Source organism: Nothoprocta perdicaria, unplaced genomic scaffold, assembly GCF_003342845.1.
Source record: "Nothoprocta perdicaria isolate Ctin4 unplaced genomic scaffold, notPer1 scaffold_15, whole genome shotgun sequence".
Taxonomy (NCBI): domain Eukaryota; kingdom Metazoa; phylum Chordata; class Aves; order Tinamiformes; family Tinamidae; genus Nothoprocta; species Nothoprocta perdicaria.
Window position 1 is genome coordinate 5129226 of NW_020454649.1, and position 25920 is coordinate 5155145.

At 38.4% G+C, this 25920-nt stretch overlaps 1 protein-coding gene across 1 annotated transcript in view; it reads right to left on the reverse strand.

Annotated features, from left to right (window-relative positions):
- Positions 1–1034: 1034 nt before the first annotated feature.
- Positions 1035–25920, reverse strand: part of TRIM66 (tripartite motif containing 66) — a 31617-nt gene continuing 6731 nt past the window's right edge. The window contains exons 4-20 of the mRNA XM_026034781.1: positions 24996–25143; positions 23313–23445; positions 22009–22125; positions 21090–21204; positions 20512–20658; positions 20288–20405; positions 18305–19173; positions 17526–17687; positions 11256–11528; positions 10831–11056; positions 7620–7680; positions 6939–7113; positions 6191–6495; positions 4578–4701; positions 2953–3027; positions 1953–2105; positions 1035–1358 (exon numbers count right to left, since the gene is read on the reverse strand). Of these exons, the coding sequence (XP_025890566.1) occupies positions 1089–1358; positions 1953–2105; positions 2953–3027; positions 4578–4701; positions 6191–6495; positions 6939–7113; positions 7620–7680; positions 10831–11056; positions 11256–11528; positions 17526–17687; positions 18305–19173; positions 20288–20405; positions 20512–20658; positions 21090–21204; positions 22009–22125; positions 23313–23445; positions 24996–25143 (3471 nt within the window). The 3' untranslated portion in view covers positions 1035–1088. The remainder of the gene's footprint in view (positions 1359–1952; positions 2106–2952; positions 3028–4577; positions 4702–6190; positions 6496–6938; positions 7114–7619; positions 7681–10830; positions 11057–11255; positions 11529–17525; positions 17688–18304; positions 19174–20287; positions 20406–20511; positions 20659–21089; positions 21205–22008; positions 22126–23312; positions 23446–24995; positions 25144–25920) is intronic.

Here is a 25920-nt window from a genome sequence, read left to right on the forward strand (position 1 = left end):
ATGTACATTGTTTCATAATTAATCTACTAAATTCCAAAGCTGCTTTAAAGAAGAGCAACTAGTTTGGGTTGTATAAAAACGTTGCCTCTGAGACACAAGAAATCCCACACTGCTTTACAGAGCACGAATTATGTACTAGAGAATCATTCTTTGCAAACAGAGCATCCAGTATGCACTCAGAATTAGCTCACACAGAGCTTTAATATTAGCACTATTAGCACTTGCTCTTTTATAATTTAATGAAAATGCTCTGCTTCAAAAGAAACAACTAATCAGATAATCACATTAGACTGTATCCCAAAGGCCTTACTCAGTGAAGCTCTCAGGAAAATCATTGAATAAAGCAACAGGATTAAGTCTTTTATGACCACACACAGTATCTATCATAAAACACGGCCAACATTCACTTTGAGGTTGTGAGATTATTACATGGTTTTACCTGTGCTCTATAAAAATGTCATGTTAAACATATTATAAAATGGTACAGGAGTGTTAAATATTATTAACATATTACTTTTATTATTAATCACCATTGCCTATCACCAAAACAGTAGTACTTCAAAGTAAACACTGCAAAACATATAGGTGGTTTAGTAGAAGGAATGTTGACAGATTCAAGCACTTTGCATCTCTTATCTATCCCTAGGATCTAGAAATAAGGCATATGGTCAAAAGATGAGGAGAGGTCAAGGTAACAGCCTGAGTGCTTTGCTTTCCTTCTACACACCTTAACTTTCTCAAGTTATGCTGCTGGATTCCTCAGAGCAAATCTGGTATCTTCAGGAGGTCATACCTGAGGAAGGCTGTTAGCTGGCTGAAACATGGTTCTTTTATTTTTTTCACTTCCCTGTGTACAAAGGAAACAAGTAGTGACTAGCTAGAGAGTTTAGACTGGGAAAAAAAAAAACGATTTCTGTCAAGAAAATAACTGTGTGGCCTGAGAGCTTTCACTTGCACAAGCTCACACATTTATATACAACTGACACTATCCCACAAAGCTGGAGAACTGATGACAACAATGGGATAAAAACTTGACAGTTTTCCCATACAGCACTGTCAAAACTCCTCATCAGTAGCTGTAAACAGAATTAGCAGGCTGGCCACTTGGCAACCAAATGCTTTTGCTTTTGCATTCTTACAGCGTGGCGCCGTCTCCTTTTAGGCTGAACACACTCCTGTCCATATGATGGCCACTGGAAGTCTTTGGAGGGCATTTTGTTATTGTGACTCTCCACCTCTTCAGAATCGGAGTCATCTTGTTGCATCGAAGGAAAATGTCTGTCTGGATAAATCTCCTTCAGTTTGCCCTGAAAGAATACATCTAAGCATCGTCCAGCCTCAGCAACCTCCGAATCTGGCTGTAAGAGAATAAATAATCATTCAGTGGTATTGCACACTGAAGTCACCAAGGATCAGAAAGAAGCTCCTACCCTTCCCTACCATCTTGCCTTGGTTCTGTCCACTACATCCCCATTAGTCTCCTACGCACTTTCTACAGACCATTAGTCCCGCTGCATTCTCAGTGTAAGTAAAAACCAGATGCAGCTATTAAGGGAAACATTTCTGCATCTATAAGAGAGATGTGCAGTGGACTAGACAGAAGAGCAATCTTCATTGCTCAGGAATTTCTATGCACCTGCCTTTTGCTAGCTGTTTTGCTGGATATGCCTGGCTTCTCAAGGTAAGCTCAACATCATTCCAGAAAGTTGTTCATTAAAGCCATCCTTCTTTAATTTTCTCACCATACACAGCACCAGGTCTCAGATACAGAACTTATGTAATTAAAAAAATGCATATAATTTCCAAAGGAAAAAAACCAAAAAAACCAACCCTTTCTCTTTATCCCAGTCACACATCTGATGTCAATGGAACCAATAGTTACACCAGTGTGACAACTTGAAAGAGCAAGGCTCCAGTTTAGCAGCTCTCACCCGTGCACAGTAGATACCTACGTAATTGAACTTTGCACAGTTCCAAAACATGAGGCGCACATCAGTCACGAGTTCTTCCGGAGATGAATAGTGGGATTTGTCCTTTTTTTGCAGCTTTTTTCGTATGGTTGACAAATCCATTGGCTTTTTTATGATCTGATAATAATGCCGAGCCTGCAATAAGAATAAAATACAAGTAAACAGATGTAACCTTTTTAATTCTGACATTTAATCCCCAGTAACTTCTATCCAAGTTTGGATAGAAGTAACTGGAGAAGATTCCTTGCAGAGCAAGGCATAAAGTTCTAGTCTCTTAGAATCTGCACTTACACATCATCTTCCTGCTTGCCTTCTCAGGTCTGAGTGAAAACAACAACAAAAAAATTGCTTGCAAGATTTATCTTGCAAACAGCAGATTTCGGTGACTGTTCTGCTGTTTGCATTTCCTAATGTTTATCCCATGATATAACTGTTGTCATTTAACCATAATCAATAATACATATAAAGCAGAGAGCTGATATAAAAATAATGTGCAGCATCACTGTCAGTTGACACTGAGGGAAGTAGTGTGTCTAGAGTGACTAAAAATACCATGCTATACTCTCTTTTTAAAGTCCAGCAAAAATTTATTTCAATGGGCACCCATTGCCACTCCTTAAATTTTTCTGCATCAAAACTTGAGGCAGGGTTATTTCTAAAGCAGACCTTTCCTAAAGCGCTGTAACATTCTCCATATACACAGCAGGTCAACAATTTTAACCACCAGAGTGCCTCATTTTACCTTGGTGTCCTACAAGCATCTTGAACTTTCAAACCTGGCCCACAAACATTGGTCAGAATTTACCTGCCTTTGAGCAAGCACCTTTCGCATCCCCTGCAAGAGGAAGGCACCTACCCCTGTGACACAAAACTGCTGAGGAGGAGTGTGAGTGAACATCTTGTGAGGAGACCAAGGAAGAATTTGTGAGCAGCACCACAGTACTGCCTGGCTGCCCTCAGCCCACATGCGTGCAGTACTTACAAGGGGGCTCACAGGCTCGTGGAACGGGAGGCTCAGGCTACTGCAGAACAGGGAAAGCAGCAACTTTTCACACTTCTGTAAAATCCAGATTAGAAATATGTTTTAATTCAAAGCCAGCAAGTTTTGCCCTTGTCCTTAGCTAATCCATACTAACAATAAGGAGTGTCTTATGCAGCCTGTGCATTTCTGATGCAAGATGGCACATCTCACTAACTTGGGGGCACCATATAGCATTTTAGCAGTTTTGAAAATGAGGATAATAAGGAAGGACAATAGAGGAAAGAAGCAAAGGCTTATCTGTATTTTATTTTTCTTTCTGTATGTTTCTTTCCTGAAAACTTATTTTTATGACTAGATGAAACTGTTCAGAATTCACCCCTATCTTTTTTCTGCACTCACTCTTGGCTCTGAACTAAAGGAACAGCAACATCAGCATGGAAACAATTCAGTGGAAAATGTTTCACTCTGTTCATATTCCTTTCATACAAACAGGTACAGGTTATGCAGTTAACAGCACTGTACGAAAATGGTTGTTAATCATTCATCATTAACATTACCTTGCAAAATACTTAAACTTTTTATTTATTTTTTCCTCTGAGGCCAAGAAATGTGCTGCAAAGCAGTTCGAAAGCCACAACTATTAACTGAGCAAGGGAATTAACTCCATTTTCTAATTAACACTTCCTTAATCAATGCTCAGATCACAGCTATTTCTGGCTAGTTGTACCCAATACAAGAGAGACAAGGATTACAAAGAAGTCCAGAAGTTATACTCAACCCTGTATGGACATGGTCTGAGCCCTATACGCACAGATAAATTTGTGTGTTACTGTGGCGAGGCTCCCAGGCCTTGCCATGGGACTGCAGTGCTTTAAGAACTATTGCTGTTGTCTTTACACAGAGAGCCTAGACCAGACTACCATCAAATCACAGATTTAATTAGCACAGGACCAGCTCAGCATCTGCACCCACCTCCCCATCCACCATCACTCACATACACAGGACATGCATTTGGAACTTCCTGCTTCCTGGTACCAAGTGAACTTTAAGGAAAGCTGTTTTTCATGAGACATTTATCAGAGGAAACAAGTAATGGGGGAGCAAACAGTACAAGCTTTCATCTGGGCTGGGTTGACAGCGCCAGAACGTCATCTTAAAGGTTACTAACGGTCCATATGAAGTGGGCTAATGATTCCAATCCAACTGAGAGTCAAAAGCTGTCCACATCACAAAAAAGAAATATCATTCCAACTGCCCTAAGTAGTTGTCTGAGAGGATGCCAAGTCTTAAATGAAAACGTTTAAGAGGCAGAGAGCCAGGCAAAGCTGATGCATGGAAGCTTGCTCTGCTGCTGCTGAGCGGGCTTTCCCTGTTCAGAGGAGAAAAGGGATTCCAAATCTGTCAGTCTCATCTTTCCGTAACATCGAATTTATTGTAAAATTAAACAAGAATTTCTAGGAAGAGGAGAATGATATAACTGACCATTAAATTAATACCTTTCTTGTATTTACTGCCCTCTGAAATGCTCTAGTAGCAACCAAGTCAGACCAGTTATAAGAGGCAAAGCTGTATACTGAGATCATAAGATTCTTTTTTTATAAAGTACAGTATAGAGTTATTCCCACCTTCTGGTCATATTCATCAAGGCCATCTGGTGCTTTATTACTGTGGCTGTAACGAGCATTTTCACAGTCATATTCTACCTCTGGCTTCACTGGATTACGGCAAAGTGTACAAACCCATTCTCCCCTGCAAAACAACAAAGCAAAGAACTTCTGTCAATTTTTGTGAACCACTTTGTTAAACAGTAAACAACTTAGGAAGCACTGTATTTGGAAACAATTCTCATTTTTAATCAATCCTAGAATAGCAGACAGTCTTAAGCTCATTGTACTAGACACTCTCCAAGAGATTCAAATCTAATTATAAATGTAGAATTTCAGTTTCTATTCACTACACTTATTCTGGGATAGAGCAAAATAAAAGTAAAAAATGGAAATTCTTACACACAACAAGTGCAGCTATACACAATGAAATGTTCTCTTCTTAAAAAATGAAAAAAACATCAAGCAGCAAACAGTTGGATCATAAAAGAAAAATGGATCTATTAAGAAATATATCACATAAATCAAGATTATTACAAAAGGATGTGCATGCAATACACCGCCAAACTGATATAACTCAGCAAGGGCAGAAGTACCTTGCTAGCAAGTCCATTTCCAGAAACCTTTTGTCCTCATAAAACTCTTAATGATGCAACTGCTAAAAGATCCTTAACTAGATAAAGGATCATAAAGAAATATGATCCGAAGTAATTCCTGAAAACCTCACCTGTCTTACGGAGTTTGTTTTACAAGGAAAACTTGCTTTTCACAGCCTTTTGGTACTAGAGCTTTAAAAATGACTTAGCTCTTTAAGAAAAGAATGAAAGGACAAAAGATGGCACTTTGTGCCTTTTGAACAGAAAGAACAGGCCACAATCTCTCAACTGGTATCCCACAAGGCATTTTGCTCAGCTGGGACACCTAATTGGGCTTGGCTGAAATGGAGTAGCTTCTGGATGCCACCTGGTAATGATTTATAACAGAGTTCAGAATTATGCAACACCAGTAGCAGACAATAATTACCCAGTCTGAATTTTCAAGTTTAGCATGTGAAATTTTCAAGTTCAGTACGTGTGCCAATTTCTTTATTTTTGCCACATAACCATTTGGCTGTAACGAGTTGCTAGTATCTGTATGTCTTAGGGAAACCTATGCCCTAAACATTAGCACAAATCCCTTCAAAATGCCCTAAAAAGCATGACCTTGCATGTATTTAAGATAATAGGTTATCTAAAGCTTTATGTTATGAGGCTAGAACTGGCCGACTAGAAAAGCTGAATAGTTTTTCAGGGTTCCTGACTGCAGATGTCCTTTTGATAGCGTCTGTTCTTGCAGGGAACAGCTGATCTTTACAATACAGATATCATACGATCACATCAGAGCTTTATTTGCCTCAAGTTGTGAGTATGTTTTTAAAGGTCTGTACATCTAACTGCAGAAAGAGCATACATGACTGGAATTATTATTGCTAATAATTTGAGTTCATAATATGCCAGATAATTCTTCCAGGCTTAAGAAAGCAAGTGAGAGATGCAATCATTATACTTCTAAGATTGAAGCACATATTCCTGAGGATATATTCTAAAGGAGGCAAACAAAACCGAACACATTAGGGAAATGTCACATTTACTCACACTGGAAAGCTGAGCAGGGCTGGAACATGGCATGAGAGATGGAACACCTTGGGGCAGTGATCACAGCACAACAGTTCTCCTCCATTAAGACACACAGCACAGAAATCCTCATTTTCTATTGGAGTGACTTCCTGAGTCACTGGAGGTTTCTTCACGAGGGAGCTGCCGTTGCTGAGCTTCTGATTAACTGACAGAGGATCTGCTGGAGGAGACAGCGTGTGTCCTGCAGTGTGGGCAGCAAGGACTTCTCTATCTTCTGGGTCCTCTTTGGATTTCGGTCCTTCAGAAAGACTGTTTTTATTTATCTTGAAGGGAGAAAAATTTGGAATCGCATCATGATCATCTTCATGACCAAGAATCTAACAGTAGCAGCTACCTGCAGACAAACCGGCAGCGACCTCTGGTAGAGAGGGCACTGAGTTCAACACTCCCGGCCCAGCTCAGCATTGATTATGGCCTGCCCAAGTTAGCCATGTTTTTGTATTCTGACAAACAACCTATCAGCTACCCAATCCCAGCAAATGACTTCTCAGAAATGGAAGTAACAGTGAGTTACACGGCCAACACAAGCTGCATCCTCTCTAAATGTGGATGTTACTCAGCCCATCACAAAAGCGTCCAGGGCAAAAAACAACCAACATTCCTGCTTAGCATATAACAACTGCCAGTAAGGCAGGTGTCTTGGAAGTACAAGATGGTGGGAAAAACAGGGAGAAAGCAAATAAACCTTCAAGCAAATTCCACTCACTTTTATTGCCATACTTGAAGACTGGGACCCACATTCAATTACCAGAAGGAAAGCACCCTCCTGCTCACTCTCCTGCGGCTGCAGCTTAAACACTGGCAGATCCCCCGCTTCTGACACACACATCTTCAGGCGTTCAAGTCGCACATAGGGGATCTTCAGCTCCTTAGTGCCAGCTCTACAGTTAAAATGACACATTGTTAAACCCACTTATATTCTACAAAATCCCCACACATACCCATGCTTAACACTTTTCAGTCCAGCTAGCTTCAAAAAGGAACATGATACATCATTCAGTTTTACTTTAAAATAGTAACAAAACAATATCTTAAAGTAAAATTTATAAAACTATTGAGGTAATTTAAATCCTCTTGTCATTATGTTCCCCTACTCAGTATTTTTAATATCTCATTAGATGCTAAACATTCTCTTGTTGATCAACAAGATAAGTTTGTAAATATTGATATTTTCTGGAAAATCACAACAGAATAACAGAAATGCACTAATTTGCCACTTTTAAAAATTGTTTAAGAGAATCCTTTACAACTTTCAAAATTATTATCTACAAGGAATCTTGCAGTTTTTTTTTAAAACAAGTTTCTTATTAGCATTAAATATGACAAATTTTCTAAATACATGCATAAGTGCCTGTGGCTGGTGCTTCTATATAAAAATGACAGTTACCTGACATTCTGATTGCTTTTCATACCCATTTCAAAATGTTCCTTTTCACAGTTATTGGAATCTGGAACAGAAGATAAGAAAATGAATAAAATATTTATAATACCAGGGTCAGATTAGGGTAGAAAGTATTTCAATATTCATGTGCTTCTGACTGGTGTTTAATATGATATTACAAGTGAATTATAGAATCATTTCATCTGTACACATATATAAAACATGTATGCTATTTTCTATTCTGGGATCCAGTCTTTGGTCTTTCTCTTTTTTATCACAGTTCCTGTCTTGAATCTGAGGAGCTTTTTCAAAACACTTTGTTGCAATGGTTGGAATCCTGTATTTCCAGATACATGGAACTATATAAGTAAATCCTCTTTGCTATACAGCCTGTTACTTGAATTACAGACCTACTGAGGCCTGAGCCTTTCAGCTCTGGAATTCTCCTTAGCATCCTGGTCCATGTTAAGAAGCTTCTAGATAATTCTAATCACTCAAAAATAGGAAAGAAATTCTGTCTCCCCACCATTGCTACTACCACTGAGAGATGAAAGCTAGAATATGATTCCATTATAACCTCCAACAAATATAATGCCATATAAGCACATGAATTCACACCTATACTGTACATAAGCATTTAAGTGACTATAGCTCTGGCTGAGACTAGACACAAGAGTAACAAAGCTGCTCTGGAGAGATGGATGAGGCAGAGATGATTGCCCTGATGGACACCCTCGTTAAGATCTGTTCACCGACAAACTCCACAGAATCTCTTTCCCTTCTTAGGAATTAGCTTACTAATAAGAAAATAAAACAAATACCATGACTTCATGAAGACATGTGAGTGCCATGAAAAACAATGCCTTTTGAAAGAAAACCTAGGTCAGATCAAGGGTCCCTACCCTGTGGTTTGATAGCACTATGTTTCTGAGATAGCCTGGGGATTTTTTTTTTTTTTTTCCCCTCAGCCACAGGAAATAAAATAGAATGGAGACTAACAAGGGAAGGTGTATTTCATGTCATTCCCAATGTCTTATTCATTTGTTTCTGTGGCTCAGGTGGAGGTTGGTAGTCATGGAACTGGATAGAATTACTAAAAGGTGAAGGCACAGTGAGCTGAAGGAGCAGCTCTTGTCTGCTGCCAAACTAGAGGACACTTAGTGGAAGTGATAGTCCTAATCAGTAACTTGGGTCACAAAACAGTGTACTTTTAAAATTTATGGATTTCACCACATCCGAGAGCTTTCCAGTGCTTCAGTGAATATTTCCATTTGAAAACTATCAGAGAAAAAGGTGTCCCAAGCCAGTAAACTCATGTTATACAGCAGCAAGAACAATGCTTGTGAAGATTGACTGCATAAAAATCACCACAGAAAGTAACTGACTATAGATGTTACGCTAAGAAAGAACTGAAGGTTAAAGTGACCATATGTTACACATATGACATACACAACAATATAATGCTGCAGCTGCAAAAAAGACAAATATCAGTCTGCAACGTATCATCAGTAGTGAGGACTGTAAAACAGAGTAAGTCAATACCCTACACTCTGCTCGGTACTCTGGAGGCCTGAGGTACAACATTTTTTGGGCAACACTCCTTAATTGCAAAGAACTCAGAACATGCAGTAGGTATCATAAAAAAAAGCAAAACAGAAACAAATAAACAAAAAAGATCTCTGAAGAAAGACTGAAATAATCAGATTTGTACTCAAGGCAGTAGGGAGGAGACCGACTCAAACCCCAATAAGAAATAAAGAAGCTATAAGACAGAAAATGATGAAACTATGCTGAGTTTTTACCACATCCCCTGGGGTAGAATAAGAAGCATTTTGCTGTAAATTAAGCTGAAATGTTTAGATTAGACATTAGGTGAGAATGAGTCACTGGAGAGATACACCAGCAGCTCAGTATTTAGGAAGCAGAGCACTGCTGAAGCCAGCTAGTCCTACTGAGAGCCATTAGCAAAGCTGCCCTAGCAGCAGTTACCACCTCTCCCTGCGCTCATCACTCGCTGCAGTTGCATCAGCTCCAGCCCCTGCACTGCGCTCGACTCACAGCGAGAGCAGGACTGGAGCCCTTCACTCCTGCAGCATCTTCACAGCACGGGAGCAGCAGAGCATTTGGGGCTCCAGGCTTTCCACTCCCCCGCCGCCCCACAACAGGACTGGGTGCTTTGCATGGAGCAGATCGGTAGCATCTCTTGGGGACTATATGACTCTATGCCAGGTCCTAAAAAAGGACCGTATTTTGTACATAGTGTCACATAGTCCAAAGCCCACACTACAAAGCTGCTCCCTCTGAAGAGTCTTAGCTGACTGAGGCCATTTCTGCACTCTTTTGAGGGGTGCTGCTCATCTTTACTAGGTGGGCAAATGATCATGGTCTAATTGTCACAGTTTGGTTTAGTGTACATAAGAGAAGACAAAGACATTTCCCTGGCTCACTGAGCTGGGCCTTCTTTGCACTAATTAGAATTCTCTGAATATAAATACAGCACAGTGATAGAAATATTAACTCATTTTTTACAGAGAAAAGCAGCCAAATATTGGCATAAGTCACAGAATAACAGCTTGATCCTGCAATCCCTTGCTTGCATGAATAGTCCCATTGACTTTTAGAGATTGCAGGAATGAGGCTTTTTAGTGTAGCACAACGATGCTGGCAATTTGCCCGTGAACAGAGTTAAGTAAGGTCTAATTCTCCATTAAGACTGAAGAAATAGACCTTGGCTGAAGGGAACATTCACAGTAGACAGAGCCAAGGAGAAGCACATACTGTGCAAAATAATAACCTAACAAAAATTTGCTATACTAGTGATTTGAAGGACTTAACAGAAGGCACATTGAATTTTGGATGCAATTTTTTTTTAATTGAATTTGGACTCTTCAAACCATCTCTTCAATAGTAATAACTGCAGGTCTCATTAGCCAGAGTGCTTCTAAGAGAACGAATACTCCAGGTACTTCACACAGACATGTCAGTGTCTGGTTCACAGATGAAGGATGTTACAAATTCAAGGCATATCATTTCCATTTTTTCCTCCACAAATGAGATCAAGCACTCTCTTCCATTTAAGTACTTGATAATATTTGAAGCTTGCTAGAAAAGCAAATTTATGCAAGTACACTAATAAGCACACTGCTTTGCAATGTTTGCAGAGGTACAGTGCTAAGAAATACCCCAAACCTAAATGAAATAGCGAACAGCCTAGTACCTTCTTCATTCCCATGTTGTCTCATTCCAGCATTCAGCGTCAGGAAAGTATTGTTGCTGAACAGTTCAGGAAGAGAAGCACAACACTGAGGTTTTTTAATTGATAGATTGATAGGTTCTTCCAGCACGTTTTGCATAGAAAGAGTGAATTCATTCACATCTGGCCCAGCTGTAGCCAAGTTGTTCTCTAGAGGATGATTCACAGTACTGAAGTCTTCCTCTTCCAGCTGCAGGGAAGAACACATAAGTCTTACTACTAATTTCTGTTATTTCTGTCTTAAGAAAATACTTTCTAATCAGTCCTCATACACCAGTAGAGGAGCAAAACTTTATTTATTGAAATAGACTTTAGCTGACTTTAACCATAATAGGTGCTATCACTGAATGTGGATTTCTCAGGAATAAAGGAGTTTCAGTGATTCTTACCTTACACTTGACACTGCCCTGGAGTGCATCCCCTGGCGCGAGGCTGGCGGCTGCCCCTGGGCTCAGGTCACCTGGAGCTCTGCCCGAGGCCGAGCTGTGCCTGGGCGCCGATGCTGCCGGTGTGTTACACTCACGGGGGGTGTCCTGGGGCGGGCTGAGCTCTGCAGCAGCAGCACCTTGCACCTGCGGATCCACTGACCTAGATAACCTCGTGGAAGGCAATTCCATTTCTAAACCACTTGAAAAGTCCAAAACGTTTAATGATGATGAACGCTAGGGGAGAAAAAAGAAAAAGAAAGAAAAATAGGTAATCAGCCTTTAAGCAGCAAATACTGCTGTTACTTCTAGAATGAATAAGATACTGTGTTCCAGTCATGACTAATGAAGGAGGTTGGTTACAACACCTTGAAAGTATCTACTGTAATCTCATACTATCTACCAAACCTTTACAGCTACAAACTGTGAAAGTTTTTCTTCTGTAAGCTACAAAAACTGTCTTTCCTTGATCACTCCAAAGGATCTTGATTTTTATTTCCTTACAGTGAACGGAAATCTAAGCATTTAGAATATTGTACTATATCTATCCTTAATCCAAACCCTACTAGGGTTTGTTAAGTTATTTCAAAGGAGAAATAAATTTCAGATCTGAACTAAGTGGACAAAATAGTAAATACTTTAAAGATGGTGAATACCTTATGCTACTTGAGGAGTCTTTCCCATTAAAGCTTAAGTCACTTGCCTTTTAAAATACCAGTGTAAATGAAAAAAGAAAAAAAAAACAACCCACATCTCAGGTACTAAATAAAGATAGGATGCATTTGTTTTCAAAGAAAGGGAATAACCTATTTACCAAAGTCTGAAATAATAATTTTAGCAATATGCATTTGCTACTGTCTCATTATTTGTCACTGTCAAAAACACAGAAATACTGTTAGGCAAGACAAATCAAATCCACCCATCTACGTGACTTCCTTAAGCTGCCTTACATGCAGGAATGTATGACAGAACTGAAATCACAACACCTCTAATGCCCATGAGACAAACATAAGCAGCCTTAGGAAGTATGCAGATCTGTGTCATTTGAATGTGTAATTTTCTACTTAGTTTATCATAGTTCATTGGTGTTTCATTACTCTCAATAATTCACTGAATAAATCCTTTTCATTTGACTACTATACAGTAAGTAGTACTCATTATAATATAAAGCAAGACAAAAAGAAATGTGTTGACTTCATCTGGAGTTTAATTTCATTGTTGCACTGATTATTTTTTCTGTTTTGTATTCATAATTGGTTTGTACCTTCTAAGTAAAACAGAAAGGATGTATGTCGTAGATTTAATTGGTATTTTTCTCAGCTATTATTCTATTTTGGATTTTAACAACTTTTTTCCATCTTAATCAGACAGTGGTAAAAAGCAATAGACTAGATTCAGCTGTCAGTTGAGCCTGTGTAAATCCTACACAATGCCAAGGCAGCCAGTTTCAAATTCTTCTGCTTACCATGCGTATCACCTATATGCTAAGAGTACACTCTGCCCACAGACATTAATTTCCATCTGAGGATGTAATTTAATTTCTTTTCCTTTGCATTGTAATAGAACCTAGAACAGGAGCTTTGTCTGAACAGCGATTACTGATCCCAGATCATATTCAATGACAAAATAGCCTGCATCAGAGGCAGAAAGAGGTCAGCACATCTGCAGTGCCAGAGAAGGTTTGCAGCATCTACCATAGGGTGCTGTGTTAAACAGTCCCAGGTGGTCCTTTCCATGTTGAAGGAGTCCCAGTCAGCACTGTGCGCCTGCAGGCAGCTTATGGGCCCTTTTCCTCTCCTTGGGGCTACTTGTCCCTGAATGTAGGCTGTCTGGGCTATGAAAATCTCTTGGAATTAGCTGAAATCAGTCAAATGAGGCTTCTTCCTACCTTGCATTTGGGTTGAAAACAAGAGCAGAGGAAATGAGAAAAAAATGCCTTGATGGACGCAACATTTTCCATATACTCCTTATGACAGCAATTCTAAGACTGCCCAAGTTTCAAATCAAAGGTATATATTCACAGCAAAAAGGAACCCAGCCTTCAAGGTTGTAGCCTAAGACAACTAGAAATATTTACTTGTTGCAAGAATTTCCTTGTGATGTTCCCTGCATATGCAGTGACAAATGTGGCGGACAGAATGCCTTACTGAGGATGCACTTTCATTTTCATTCCATCACTCCTCCTCTCCGCCTCCCTTTTTCAGATTATTAAATAAGTCACGCAAATTGTTCTTATATCACTTAACAGAAAACCAAACAAACAGAAGCAGCACCTCTGCTGGAGTGGATCAGATGGGCTGTAATCAGCCGCACCTTTTCCTCTTATTCCAATGTCCATCGTGAGCATTAAGTCTCTGGAAGGTGGGTACATATTTATTTACTCAGATTCTCAAAAGGGTGAAGCATCTGAGTCAACAGTAACAGCCCAGCACTGTGCAGCACTTGGAAAGGGCCTGTCGAGGCACATGCATGGTAAGTACACCACCCAAGACTGCCTAGCAAATCATGGATTTTATGGTTTATGGCTACTTTCTTCCAATTACTACATGCATTTTCGTTCACTCACATTACAAGGGTGTGTGACCATCTGTTAGGAATTGAGGCCTGACCCTGCAAAGATCCCTCACACACACTGCGAGGGAAATACAAGCCCTGCTAAGGCAGTGCTCAAAGGTCACTACAGGCTTCCATGGGCCAAGTGCACTTACTGTTAGTATCATTGAGACTACTTCTGTTGGAGAAAAGGAAAACATTCAAGAGATCTTGTCATACTTAATATTTTTAGATAGGCAAAATTAAATTACATTATATGGCTATATCTTTTTTATTCTTCTAGCAAGCATTAGTTTCTTAAGAGATCTTTTCAGATTATATACACGAATATAAAATCTTTCTCTTATTAAAAGAGAATAATGAGGCCATCAAACTGCCATCTGTCTTTCCCTTGGGGCAAAAGTTAATTTTGTGGTTATTTTAATGATGAAGCAACATTATGATCTTTCAATGCAAAATATTAAAACTTACAGTTAAGAACAGACACATTCCATTCTGATCCATGAAGCTGCTGTCAAGTGTGAAGTGAACAATGCACTGGGAACAAGGCTCATTAATAGCCTATTAATTCACTCCCTAAAATAATCATTTCTTTTGCCATTAGCAAAAATTCCTCTTCTCCCTTGACAGTTCAGCTAATGTTTGAAAATGGGATGCCTTTAAAAAATTGATCTCTGTTTTATAAAAGCTCTATTGCTCTTACATTGCACCCCTTGAACAACAACAAGCATTAATTATGCTCTTGGGTAGAGGGTGGCTTCAGTTGCTGGTTAATTTTGAAACTTTTGACATTTTAATGTACAGAGTGGCACATCCAACTACATCTGTGTCATTACAAATGGAATTCTCATTGTCTCATAATTAATTTTGGTCTGATGATCTGTATGATATAATGGCAGTATCATTATCACCCCAAAAATGCCTTCTACTACAAATTTCATAGCTATTGTAGTGAAAGGTAAGAATAAAGAACATGCAAAGTGCTTTCAAAGAACAAAAAAAATAAACATACTGTTCAGCTCAAGTATTTCTTTCATCACTGTTGCATTTAAAAAGGTCCAGTGCAAACATGCAGCACTAACACAGAATAATTCTGAGAAACAAATACTTACCTTGAAACACTGGGATTAGGATTTGTTAGGATTGTTTTGGCCAAGTCTCAGGGCTGTTGACACTAACTGTCACAGAAAAAGAAAGCTAAAACTAAGAAGCGCCAATTCTCTTTGCTATAAGAGAAATAACACGTCGCAAATGGTTGCGGAGTAATGAACGGCTGCTACTAAGTAGAGCAATCCCCCTGGCAGCTCATTATGCTGGGAGGTTAAACAAATGTACTACTCCAATCCAGTTGTTTAACTCACCACACACAGCAGCACAGAAAGCATTTGTAGACTCTGTTATTTCCCAGTTTCAGAATAGAATCCAAAGGATTTCCTTGTCATTTTCGTAAGAAAAAAATCCAAATCTTCCTTAACGTTTGCCTGAATAAACTGGAGCTGGCTTAAAGCGGAAGAAGGAAGATACTGTTTGGAGCAAGCTGCATCATGTTTTATTTATCCTCTTTTCCAGGTCAAAGCAAAAGGTTTTCTTAAATCAACATTCTGGGAAATGTACCTAATTGCATTAAGCATGGACACATTTGTGCTGTAAGCTGCTCAATTCTCTGAAGTCAAAAATTACTCTAATACATTAGGAATTTGCAGGATCCTAAATTGCAGGCTATTATAATCATTTCCTCCACTGTTAATCCTGCTAAAATTAATAAAAATCAGACACAACAACCCTACCTCCTGATAAAGATTTTATGTCCTAGGTCAGGTAGTAAATTACTGCTTTTAGCCACTAAAAAACGAACACACACTCAGTAACAGAAATGGGAACCTACCCCCTGCTTCTAGACCTCCTCCTTCCACAAATTCTTTACTGTTTTTGAAAGAAAAAATAATACCGCTATGTAAACACTTGCTAAGATGGAAGAGTTGTCATTATTAAAGTTTAGAATAAATGTGAAGTCCTACGGCAAAATACCCAACAGTGCCAGCAGACTGAAATCTCCTGTTCTCTCATAATCGAGAACTGAAGGTGGCCTTTTGGACATTAGAAGTAGAGAAGTTCTTCCTCATTATGACTCAGGAGAAGTAAAGAGGTTCCACTGTGAACTATCAAAGTGTTAGTATCACATGAAGTGCCACTACTGTATACGATTGGAATAAAGCAGAAGCATCTCTCAATGCACTGACCATTCTCTGGTTGGCAGAGAATATTTTCTAGGATTTCCTTGTTCCAGATACTCTACAGTGTTCGAGAGATCAAACAAACAAAAATAAACCCAGAAATATTCCTTAAAGCACTATAGATATTTTCAGTGCACTAGAGCCTTACTTAATAGTTTTAGTCTAGTCAACTGTTCTCAAAAAGGACGCATTAAGATTACAATAAGGTCATGATTATAAAGAATCAAAAGCACAGAATGGCTTCCATCCAGAAAAAAAGGCAATCACTTTACAGTCTTAAGAAGAAATTTTTGAGAGGAAATTCAATATAAACCTATCAAATCATGGATATTATGGAGATGATGGATAAGGAGTGATTATTCACTGTTTCTCCTAACACAAGAAAAAGAAAATATCCTATTGAATTACCAGGCAATAGATTTAAAATAAGCAACCAAAAGCATTCAAAATTCTTAATAATATTCAGTATTCAATACTACTAATAGTATTAAAATGGATTCAGAAGAGGGATTAGAGAAAATCACAGCTGAGGGATCTACTACGAAAACACAGCAGTCCAAGTTGTGGTTTTGTGTTGCAAAACACAATAGTCTGAGTTGCACCTCCAACTCAGGAAGTCAGTAAAGTGCTGACATTCACTAAGGTAAACACAGCCCAATCCTAACTTTCCACAGCTTTCCTCAGTCCTGTGCTGCATCATTAGAGGTCCAGGAAGATCTACTTCCACGCACTAAAGTTCAGATCCAAAAAGCATCAAATTTCACCATGTTGTGATCCCATCAGCCTGGTCCAGAAATGTCACCACAACTATGATTTTAAGTTAACAATGGCAGATTTCACTGTGGTTTCCCAAATTGTTTCACATGTTTCTTCCCTTCCCCCTCAGTAATTACCTTCCCATGTCTCTAATTCCCCAAAGTATCTTCAGTAACTCTGAATTAGTGTTGCGTCATAAATATGTTGGGTGCACAAGCTAGGTATGAATGCACTGCATCTTCAGTAACAGTGTTATTTCAAATGCAGCTACTTTGGAGGATGCTTATCATGCTGGATATCATCAAAATACCCAATGCATTCTCTTTAAAATACATCTGTTACTAATATGGGAATAGTATGTGCTGACAGTCAAATCCCTGGGAACAGAGACTAAATTTACTCACTGAAGAGATGTATTTATTTAGCAGTAACACACCTAATCACATCAGCGAGACCTAGGCTCTACTGGTTTAGAGAACAGTTGTCAATCCTGGCTACAGCACTGTGTATAGACATATTACTAGAGGGCTGTAAACTAGCTTAGGCTATGACGATCTTTTAAGACCTACAAGCCACCTGCTTTTGTATTTGTAATTTCTCAATTTGAATGTAAATTCCAATGTTATATTACATAAATATTATGAAACCATGTTTTCTTTTTAAAATGCCTATTTTTAAAAGTTATTTATACCTTTCTCACTGGATGGAAAGCAGGTTGTTGCAATGTGCTCTCAGAGGAGTGACTGCTGACACTGGATCCTTCATCCAATGACTGTGACAGGGAGGGATTATCACTTCTGTCAAAGGAAATTAACGGCTTCTGGGCATCTAGTTCAGTAGAACTCTCACATATCTACAAATAAAGATAAGAAAAAAAAGTGGTTTTAAAAATCTCAGAAAGTAAAATGGTAGTAAAATCAAATCAACTCACAGCATACATAACACAACAACAATGTAAAGACTTTGAAGCAACAGTCTTACTAGAGTACTCTAGCTAGAGAGGAGAAACTGCCTAAACTGCATGACACCTCTTTCTTCCCTTAACATCTCCAAATGTTCCTGTTTACTCATAGCACCTAATAAATGAAATGAAGAACAGTTCTGTCGCTAGAACACTGGACTAGGAATCAAAAGATGTGGCTTATTTCTTTTTAAAATAAAATCAAATTTATTTTATTTGTCTGTCCTTTAATTACCTATCCACAAAGAGGAGTGATAATGTTTTTATTCTCCCACTCTCATTTTGTCTTGTCTATTTAGACAGTTAGATCTTTGGAATATATATTGCTTATCTGGCACTTTACAGAAAATAGTGGCCTTATCTTCATCAGGTCTGAAGCCTCTGCTGAAATACAAACATAGACGAGAAGAGAGTAAGCCTAACCAAATATATATAAGTCAAAAAGGTGTCTCCCCTTTTGGGGATTACACTGAGCAAATGCAATGCAAAGTGACTACTTAAGAACTTACCTGTGCTTCATCTTGGATTTGCTGCTGAGTTGGGGCTGGCTGTCTCACTATATAGTTTATCTGACCAACTATGGTCTGTTGAACATGTTGAGGTGGTTTGGCTTGGTTCAGCTGCAAGCTAGACTGTCCTTGAGCTTGGAGAAGACGCTCCAGATCCTTTTTCATCTCTTCCAGTTCAAACTGGTGGTGCATTATGTCCAGACTCTGTTGGATGACCTGTTTGTGGGTGCTCTCATTCTGACCTGGGGATGGTGATGCCGGTGACTGCTGCAGATGGTTGGGCTTTATCTTCTGGTGATGGCTAAGTTGCACTTGTACAGTCGGAGTCTGCAAATGAGCTTGTGTGCACAATGGCTGTTGGTGGCTTGTGTGAACTTGCTGAGCCTCGTGCAGTGCAACAGCGTAACGGGGAGGAGCAGCCTGCTGCAGCTGCTGGGCTGCGGAATGCTTTCCGATTCTTCCAGACACGCTCTCTGCCTCTGACGGAGGCTCCTGCTCCAGCCCGGACTGTGCTAGTTTCAGAGGCTGTGGAGTGCACCTCTGCTCTTTGTCATGTTGCTGCGTACTGTACTGCAGAGGAAAATGCTGCTTATGAGGTTCGGGAGGCTGTCGAAAATTCTGCTGATGGTTCATGTTTTGTTGAGCAGGCTGAGCCTTGTTAGGCAGGGGCGCATTGAGGCAGTGCGAGCAACATACAGGCGTGGGACACTGAGCGGGAGGTGGCAGCTGGTGGGGCTGGCTATTGGCAGGCTCTAGCTGTGATGCTGGTGAATGATGCCCATGATACAAGGGTGTCTGCAGCCCTTGTGCATTTCCACAGAGCAGCACATCTGGATGAGAAACGTGTCCACCATCCATAGTGAAACCTCCTGTAAAAAACTCTATAGATGAGTATTCTATTCACACAGCCCATCAAGATGTCTTTTTTCAAATCATTTTTTTGTGTTTTGAAGTCACACCAAATTCCTGCTGATGTCAGCGGAATCACAATTAAAATACCAGCAAATGTTTTGATAAAGTACTCTCAGCTTACATTAACTGATGGAGATGGCTCATGCTTCCATTTTCCACTACAGCATTAGCAAATCTTATCATCCATAAGCAAAAGTACAAAAGATTGTTTTCAGAGTAAAAGGGAGGAAAATAAAACAGTTACTAAAAACTGAATCATAGTCACAGAAGCTAGAAATAGGAATGACCAATGAAAAGATCTTGTCCATGCTCCTTACCAAGACAGTATTCTTTTCTGTAATATTTTATTTAGTTTTTATATAACTTAAAATGGGAAGAGAACCAACATTTTAGACCACTGATCTGAACTTAGAATTAAAACCCAGTACAGTTGGAAAATATATAATTTGTGAGAAACAAACCAAACATATGCACATATGTTATATAAATAAGAGAGTCAATATTATATGGCTAGCAGTTTAAAGCCATCTTTGTGCCCTTAATTTTAAGTGTCTCAAGCATTGCTGAGATCCCTTGGCTGTTGAGATACTAGAGGATGTGTGGAGAGAGGACATGGCAGAGCCTAGTGCCCCCCTGAGAAAGGCAGAGGAAATAGCACAAGGCTCACTTCTTAGGACAAGTTCTTATACAACATCTCTCGTTTACGTATGAATACATTACGGCAGGGAAGTAGTGCTTACAAATTATATGTTTTGCACCACCTAATCCTTGGACAGTAAGTCCACTAAACTAGTAGTTGCGCCATGTTCTAAATATTCATATGGTACATTTACAGGCAGTGTTTATAGAATGGTATTTATATATCATGATGTCTTGATAGTCAAGTTGATATAACTAAGAAAACAAAAATTTTCTGTCACAGCAGCTTTTCTGCAGGTCTGTAAGAAGAGGAACTAAGCTATCAGTCAAAAGGAAAAAGGAGAGCACTTTAGGGAAGGTACTGTACTTTCTACATCTGTCTCAATTAATTTTGGATACCTGCCTAATAAACAAAGAGTCTACTTTTCTTACCTAAACTGGACAGCTGCTTAGTCCAGTAGGAGGGATCCCAAGCAAATCTGATCTTCAGGGGAGGGCCAACATCTGCATTACAGTTTGTCTCTAACAAGCGCTGTATCTGAAATACAATCTGGTGACAAATGAAAAGATTATGATCTTATACATGATTATAAGTGACCATAAAGCAGTTTCACTGCACAATTTCACCTTGCTGAGAGAACAAGTACTGCTCTTACCAGCTCTTTACTGAAGAGAAAGGGGATGCTGTTTTTACTGCACACTGCCCAGCTGATGAAGTTCTGCACGTGTTCAACCTGTCTGCTTAAAATCACAACACCTTGCAGCTGTTGTTCCAATTTGTGCTTCCTTTCACTGGTGATTCTCTATTAATAACATTAAACATTAGGCCATCATTCAGACAGAGATAAGGTGTATGATCAATATCATTGTTACGTAGAAACTCTATCAATCGTAAGGAGAAAGCAAACACTATTCAAGTGATATCTGAACTGAAAAAAAAAAAGTGAACATGAAAATAAGAAGCTAGCTAGCTTTTGGAAGTATTCAAAAATGTGCACACATATTCGCTGTAAATGCATTAGAAAATGATTAACCCATGATATCCATTCATTTTATCCCTTTAGCATACATCCTTGTCAGGCACTGATCCGACCTACAAGCGCAGAAAAAGATGTGTTTGAAAACCTAAGCAAAGGGACACCAACATCCACAATCCATATACTTTCCATTTGCATTGGGTTTAGTTTCATTTAGTTTAATTTCCCAAGATAGCAAAGAAAATACTGTTACTTACTTCTAGTTGTTCAAGAAGGATATTAGTTCTTTTATTGATTTCATTCATCAAAACCATCTTGGCCATTTTGATTTGATTCTCAACTTTTTTGTACAAGTGTTTTACTTCAAGCAGCCTATGGGGAAGATGAACCAACTGAAAAGGTTACTCAGTGCTTGATAGTTACTGTTACAAAAATTGATCAATGTATTGGCAAGGAAGTTCAATGAAAGTTGTATCATTTCCTCTAAAGTTTTCTACACTTCTCTTCAAAAATGTTGACACTAAGAAACATCATGCTGTAAATAGTCTTAGTGTTTTTTTCAACAGGCACATGCAAAATGCCATATCCCAAACACTTGTGTAACTCAGCTAGCCAGTTAACAACAAAGAGGTGAAATAAAAATTTCTACTCATTTCATTTTATGCCAAAATATAAATAGATTTATGCTATTTTTAAGCACTTGAAAGAGCATCTCTTCCACATTAATAAAACTGACAGCTGAGACATAATCAGTAGTTAGAATCTAGTTCATATGATAAAATATTTCAATTTTTATACCAGCCTTGACTAAAATTCTAGCTTTAACACCAGTCTTGACTAAAACTCTAGCTTGTTTTGACAAAAAGCTATTTTAAAGGTGTATTTATTTCTCATCATTTCAAATTTTACTTTAGAAACATTAAACTCCGAAGTTTGCTGTCACATCCCTCATATGGACTATCAATTGCTACAGTACAATATCATAACATGTGAGCACCATTTAAAGATAAATTTGGTATTTTTCACCTTCCTATTACTTCCTACTCACCAAGAAAAAACACAACATCTGCAACTAATGGTGGTAACCTACATTTAGTGAAAATAATGTATTATATTATATATTGTATAATGTATTAATCATCACCCATGCCCATGAAATTAATGTATAACAATTACCTGTCTTCAATCTGTTTAGTTGAAGCCTGAATCCCATTTCTTTTCTCCTCCACTTTAGCTATGACATTCTCCAGGATAACTCTTTGATTTTGCAGAGCTTCATCAAGGTGCCTGAACCTGAGAAAGGAAGGGAAATTCTCATACCATGTTCTGTTTGGTTGATAAATGACTATTAAGTCAAAGAACATCTGTGTTCTTCTTTGATATGCCCAAATAAAGCATTCTTTGCATTTCCTGATGTTACAAGTTAGAGTGGAATTCCTGAACATAGCACAGCTGCTGCAACAATGAGCCTCTAAGCAAAACTGCCCACTGCTAGATTTTGCCTGCTGCTTCATGTTTCCCTTGGGCAATATGCAGTCAGAGAGATCTGCTAAAGACTCATCAGGATGCACAGATCAGAGGGTCCATAGATCTATTTAAGCAAAAGGCTGTTCCAGGCATCTGGCAAGTTGCCAGAAAAACTAGACTGAATTTTTAGGACTTCTGTTTAAAAATATCCTTTGCCAGCCTGAACAAATACATAATTTGCCTCATTGAAGGTTAGTAAAGTCAAAGGATCTCTGTATGTATTGAATTCTCAGATAGGACTATCCTTTATTTATTCATCTTTTTTTTTTTTTTTTTTTTTTGTCTGTTACCCACAAGTTTACCTGTAGTGCATGTACCATAGGAGCTGGCTCCTGGAACTTTAGCAATTCATTTCAGATGCCACATTTCTTTTGCCTTCTTTCTAATGCAACTCCTATAGATCGAGGATTTGAGTCTCTATATTGGAAAGCAGAAACTCTATGTCTAAAGCAGAAGCAGCACTTCAAGCTAGGTATTCTCCAATTCAGGAGAACAGCTATCTTATATTCTACCTGCTAGCACCAGCTTCTTTCCTACTACAACTGTGCTCTGTGACTCTTATCCCAAACTTAACCACCCCTCACAGAAATAAACTCATGTTACAACAAATCACCCTGTCACTGAGTACACACAATTTCTTAAATGGATCATATTCTTCTGCAAGCAAACACCAAGCTTCAGTATTGGCAATTCTCACCTTGTATAGTCTTGGTGTCTTTGATTAAGACAAATACTAGGATTGGAACAGTGCATGATCCTGTGAGGACCCATATGCCATACAGCTTGGGCATAAAAATAACTGAACTCAATTTGCTGTGGCCTGAAAGTTTGGACTAGCCTCAAGCTTTAAAAGCTTCAGCTGATAGAAAATGCAGATGAACATTCTTAAGACTAAATAATGTATATTTTATACAGTATTATGAAACAGACACCGAGCAACCAGAGTTTGATACCTGTGCTCCTTATGCTCTGTCATAAGGCAGCTGCGACACGTAAGGGTATCACAGGTCTCACAGAACAGCTTGAGCAGCTCTTGAGTATGCATTGGACAAAATAAGGAAAGCTCACTTGCTTCTTCGTTGGTTGCTGAAGAACACAAAGCAATGGCATCACTGTTTTTTTTTTTTTTGTTAGCCCATGCTAATCATTTTTTTTCTATCTACATACACCAATTAACTCCACTGCAAAATTTTCACCAATTAACCTGCAAGCACATACTTTTGCATTAAAAACTGCAGCAGACAATGCAAAATAACATATAGGGAGGCAGTCGTACGTCAAAGATCACCTCTTCTTCCCCTATCAAATCAGGTATGAAACCTTGAAAGAAAAACAGAATAAAACCTCCAAAACATTTTTATCTTTTTTGAGTCAGAAAAGTCCCTCTTTGTCTTCTTGTGCCCATTTCCAAGCCCCAGAAAAGCATGTGTTTCCAAAACTAAGGATTGAATTAGCCATGAAATGCGTATTGGGAGAAATATTTAAACACCTCCTAAAGGACATGTGCGCTGAGAGAACTAAATATAATGTGGCCTATTATGAGTCTTATGTATTCACTTTCTGTTTTTTTCTCCATTAAGTGTTCTTTAGTCTTTGGGTGACTGTAATCATCCCAAGGAAATCAGTATTTTTTCTATGACAGATTTAAGAGATAAGCACATTTCAAATGCAAACCGAGAAGGATAAAAATCAATGTTATCTAATTAGAAAACACACAAAATCTCTGCATTTGGTACAATAACTACTGCCCTGGTACAATGACATACCAGGGTGAACTGCTACTAAACCACATAGGCAGGTAGGTAGATATTTGAGATCTAATATATACTCAGCTCACAGCTAGGTATTTCAGTTTTAAAATTAGTTTAATTCATATGAATCAGCAGTTAACCAAACACAGGAGCCAGCTTTTTCTAAGAGGAGATATCTTGACCACGACTATCTATGAAGATCACATGAAGAGAAGTTTCAGTAGCTCAAATTCTGAATAAACATCATCTGAGTCACCATTTCCTGCACTCTGCATTTTTCCTACCTCAGGTGGATCTCTAAAATAATAAATAGGAAGCCTTGAATCTCCATTATTCTAACCAGTAAATGACAACTGAGAAAGAGTAATCTCATCTGGCTTATAGTCCTCCCTTAGCTTACAGAATTTTCAATCACTTGCACTTCAATTTCATAGGTTCATACTCAACCTTGAGAGACCACAAGTGAATAGTATTTAGAGTGAAGAGAAACTAATTCAGTGGGTGAACTAGCTTATAAGTAGTTGGTATATAAATACCAGCTCAAAAACATAGTTCTTATGTCATCAACTGAAATATAAAAATATATTGTCCATCCAATTAGGACATTTCAGAGCAGGGGTAGGGTTTCCACTTATATTTTCTCCAGAAAAGGCCTAGAAAAAAAAAAAAAAGGAAAGAAAAAAAAATCATCTGTGCTTTCCCTATTATTCTTACAGACTATTTTTCTTGTTTTCACTCTATTTGGCAACTGGTTCTCATATCAGGTGAAGTGCCTCAAACTGTGTCTCATAGGAAGACTCAGTCCAAGATGTTCCATTTTCAACTGAAAAACACATCAAAAGTATAAAATACAAAATGTATAAACATAAAATGCATCTTCAGTACCTGAACAGCCCTTCATGGATGCAGATAAGAAGGGGTCTCCAGTTTCCTTGCTATGTCTGTGTTCTTCTGTGCACGAACTGCACAGCCACTTATTGCAGCTTGTACAGAGACTGTGTGCAGGTCTCTTCTCTTTACACGTTGAGCAGCTCTGAGAACAAAAAGTGCAATTGAACACAAGAATAATGAAGTAGCTTGCAGATACTACTGCCTTACACTGTGGTCAGATGGCAAAGTTGAGATTTTTTTCTTCTTCAAACCAGTAAAATCCAAGTGATTAAGAATACTGCTATTGTTATTACAGAGATCAGCATAAAATAAAGATTTGGAGCTTTTTAATTAAATTGCATGTCTTTCTATGGTTTAGTACAATTACGCATAATTACGACATGATACAGGAACTACTAAGTAAAATTCTAGGTTTTGCGCTACACAAAAGATGAGAATAAATAATCACAATAACTTTTTTTTTTTTTGAACTGAAAATGGGTGAATTTTGTCTGGTTTCACTATAAGGAAGGCTGGTGAAAGTTATTTCTGAAAGTGAGTGTTGTACTTTTTTGTCCCTTGTTAATTCTGTTGCAATGATTACTGATGGCTTTAACACATCAAATTAGTGTATCCATTTCTTAAATAAAAATATTATCTACCTCAAAAAATGCCTAGGTTTCAAAATAAATACAAGAAACAATAAAGATGAGTCAAAGATTGATTAAAAACTTTTTGATGGTTAACTAACAATTCCTCCCAAATGACAATATTATCAAGTATTATATCTTACCCTGCAAGGTGTGTGTGTGTGTCCAAATAACCCACAGAATTTACAGTCCTCATCTACTTTCATGTGTATGAATTTAATCTGGAGCAAATTCAGTAGAGCTACCCTAGATCTGCTTACTTACTAGATTTACTCTAGAATTGCTCTAGT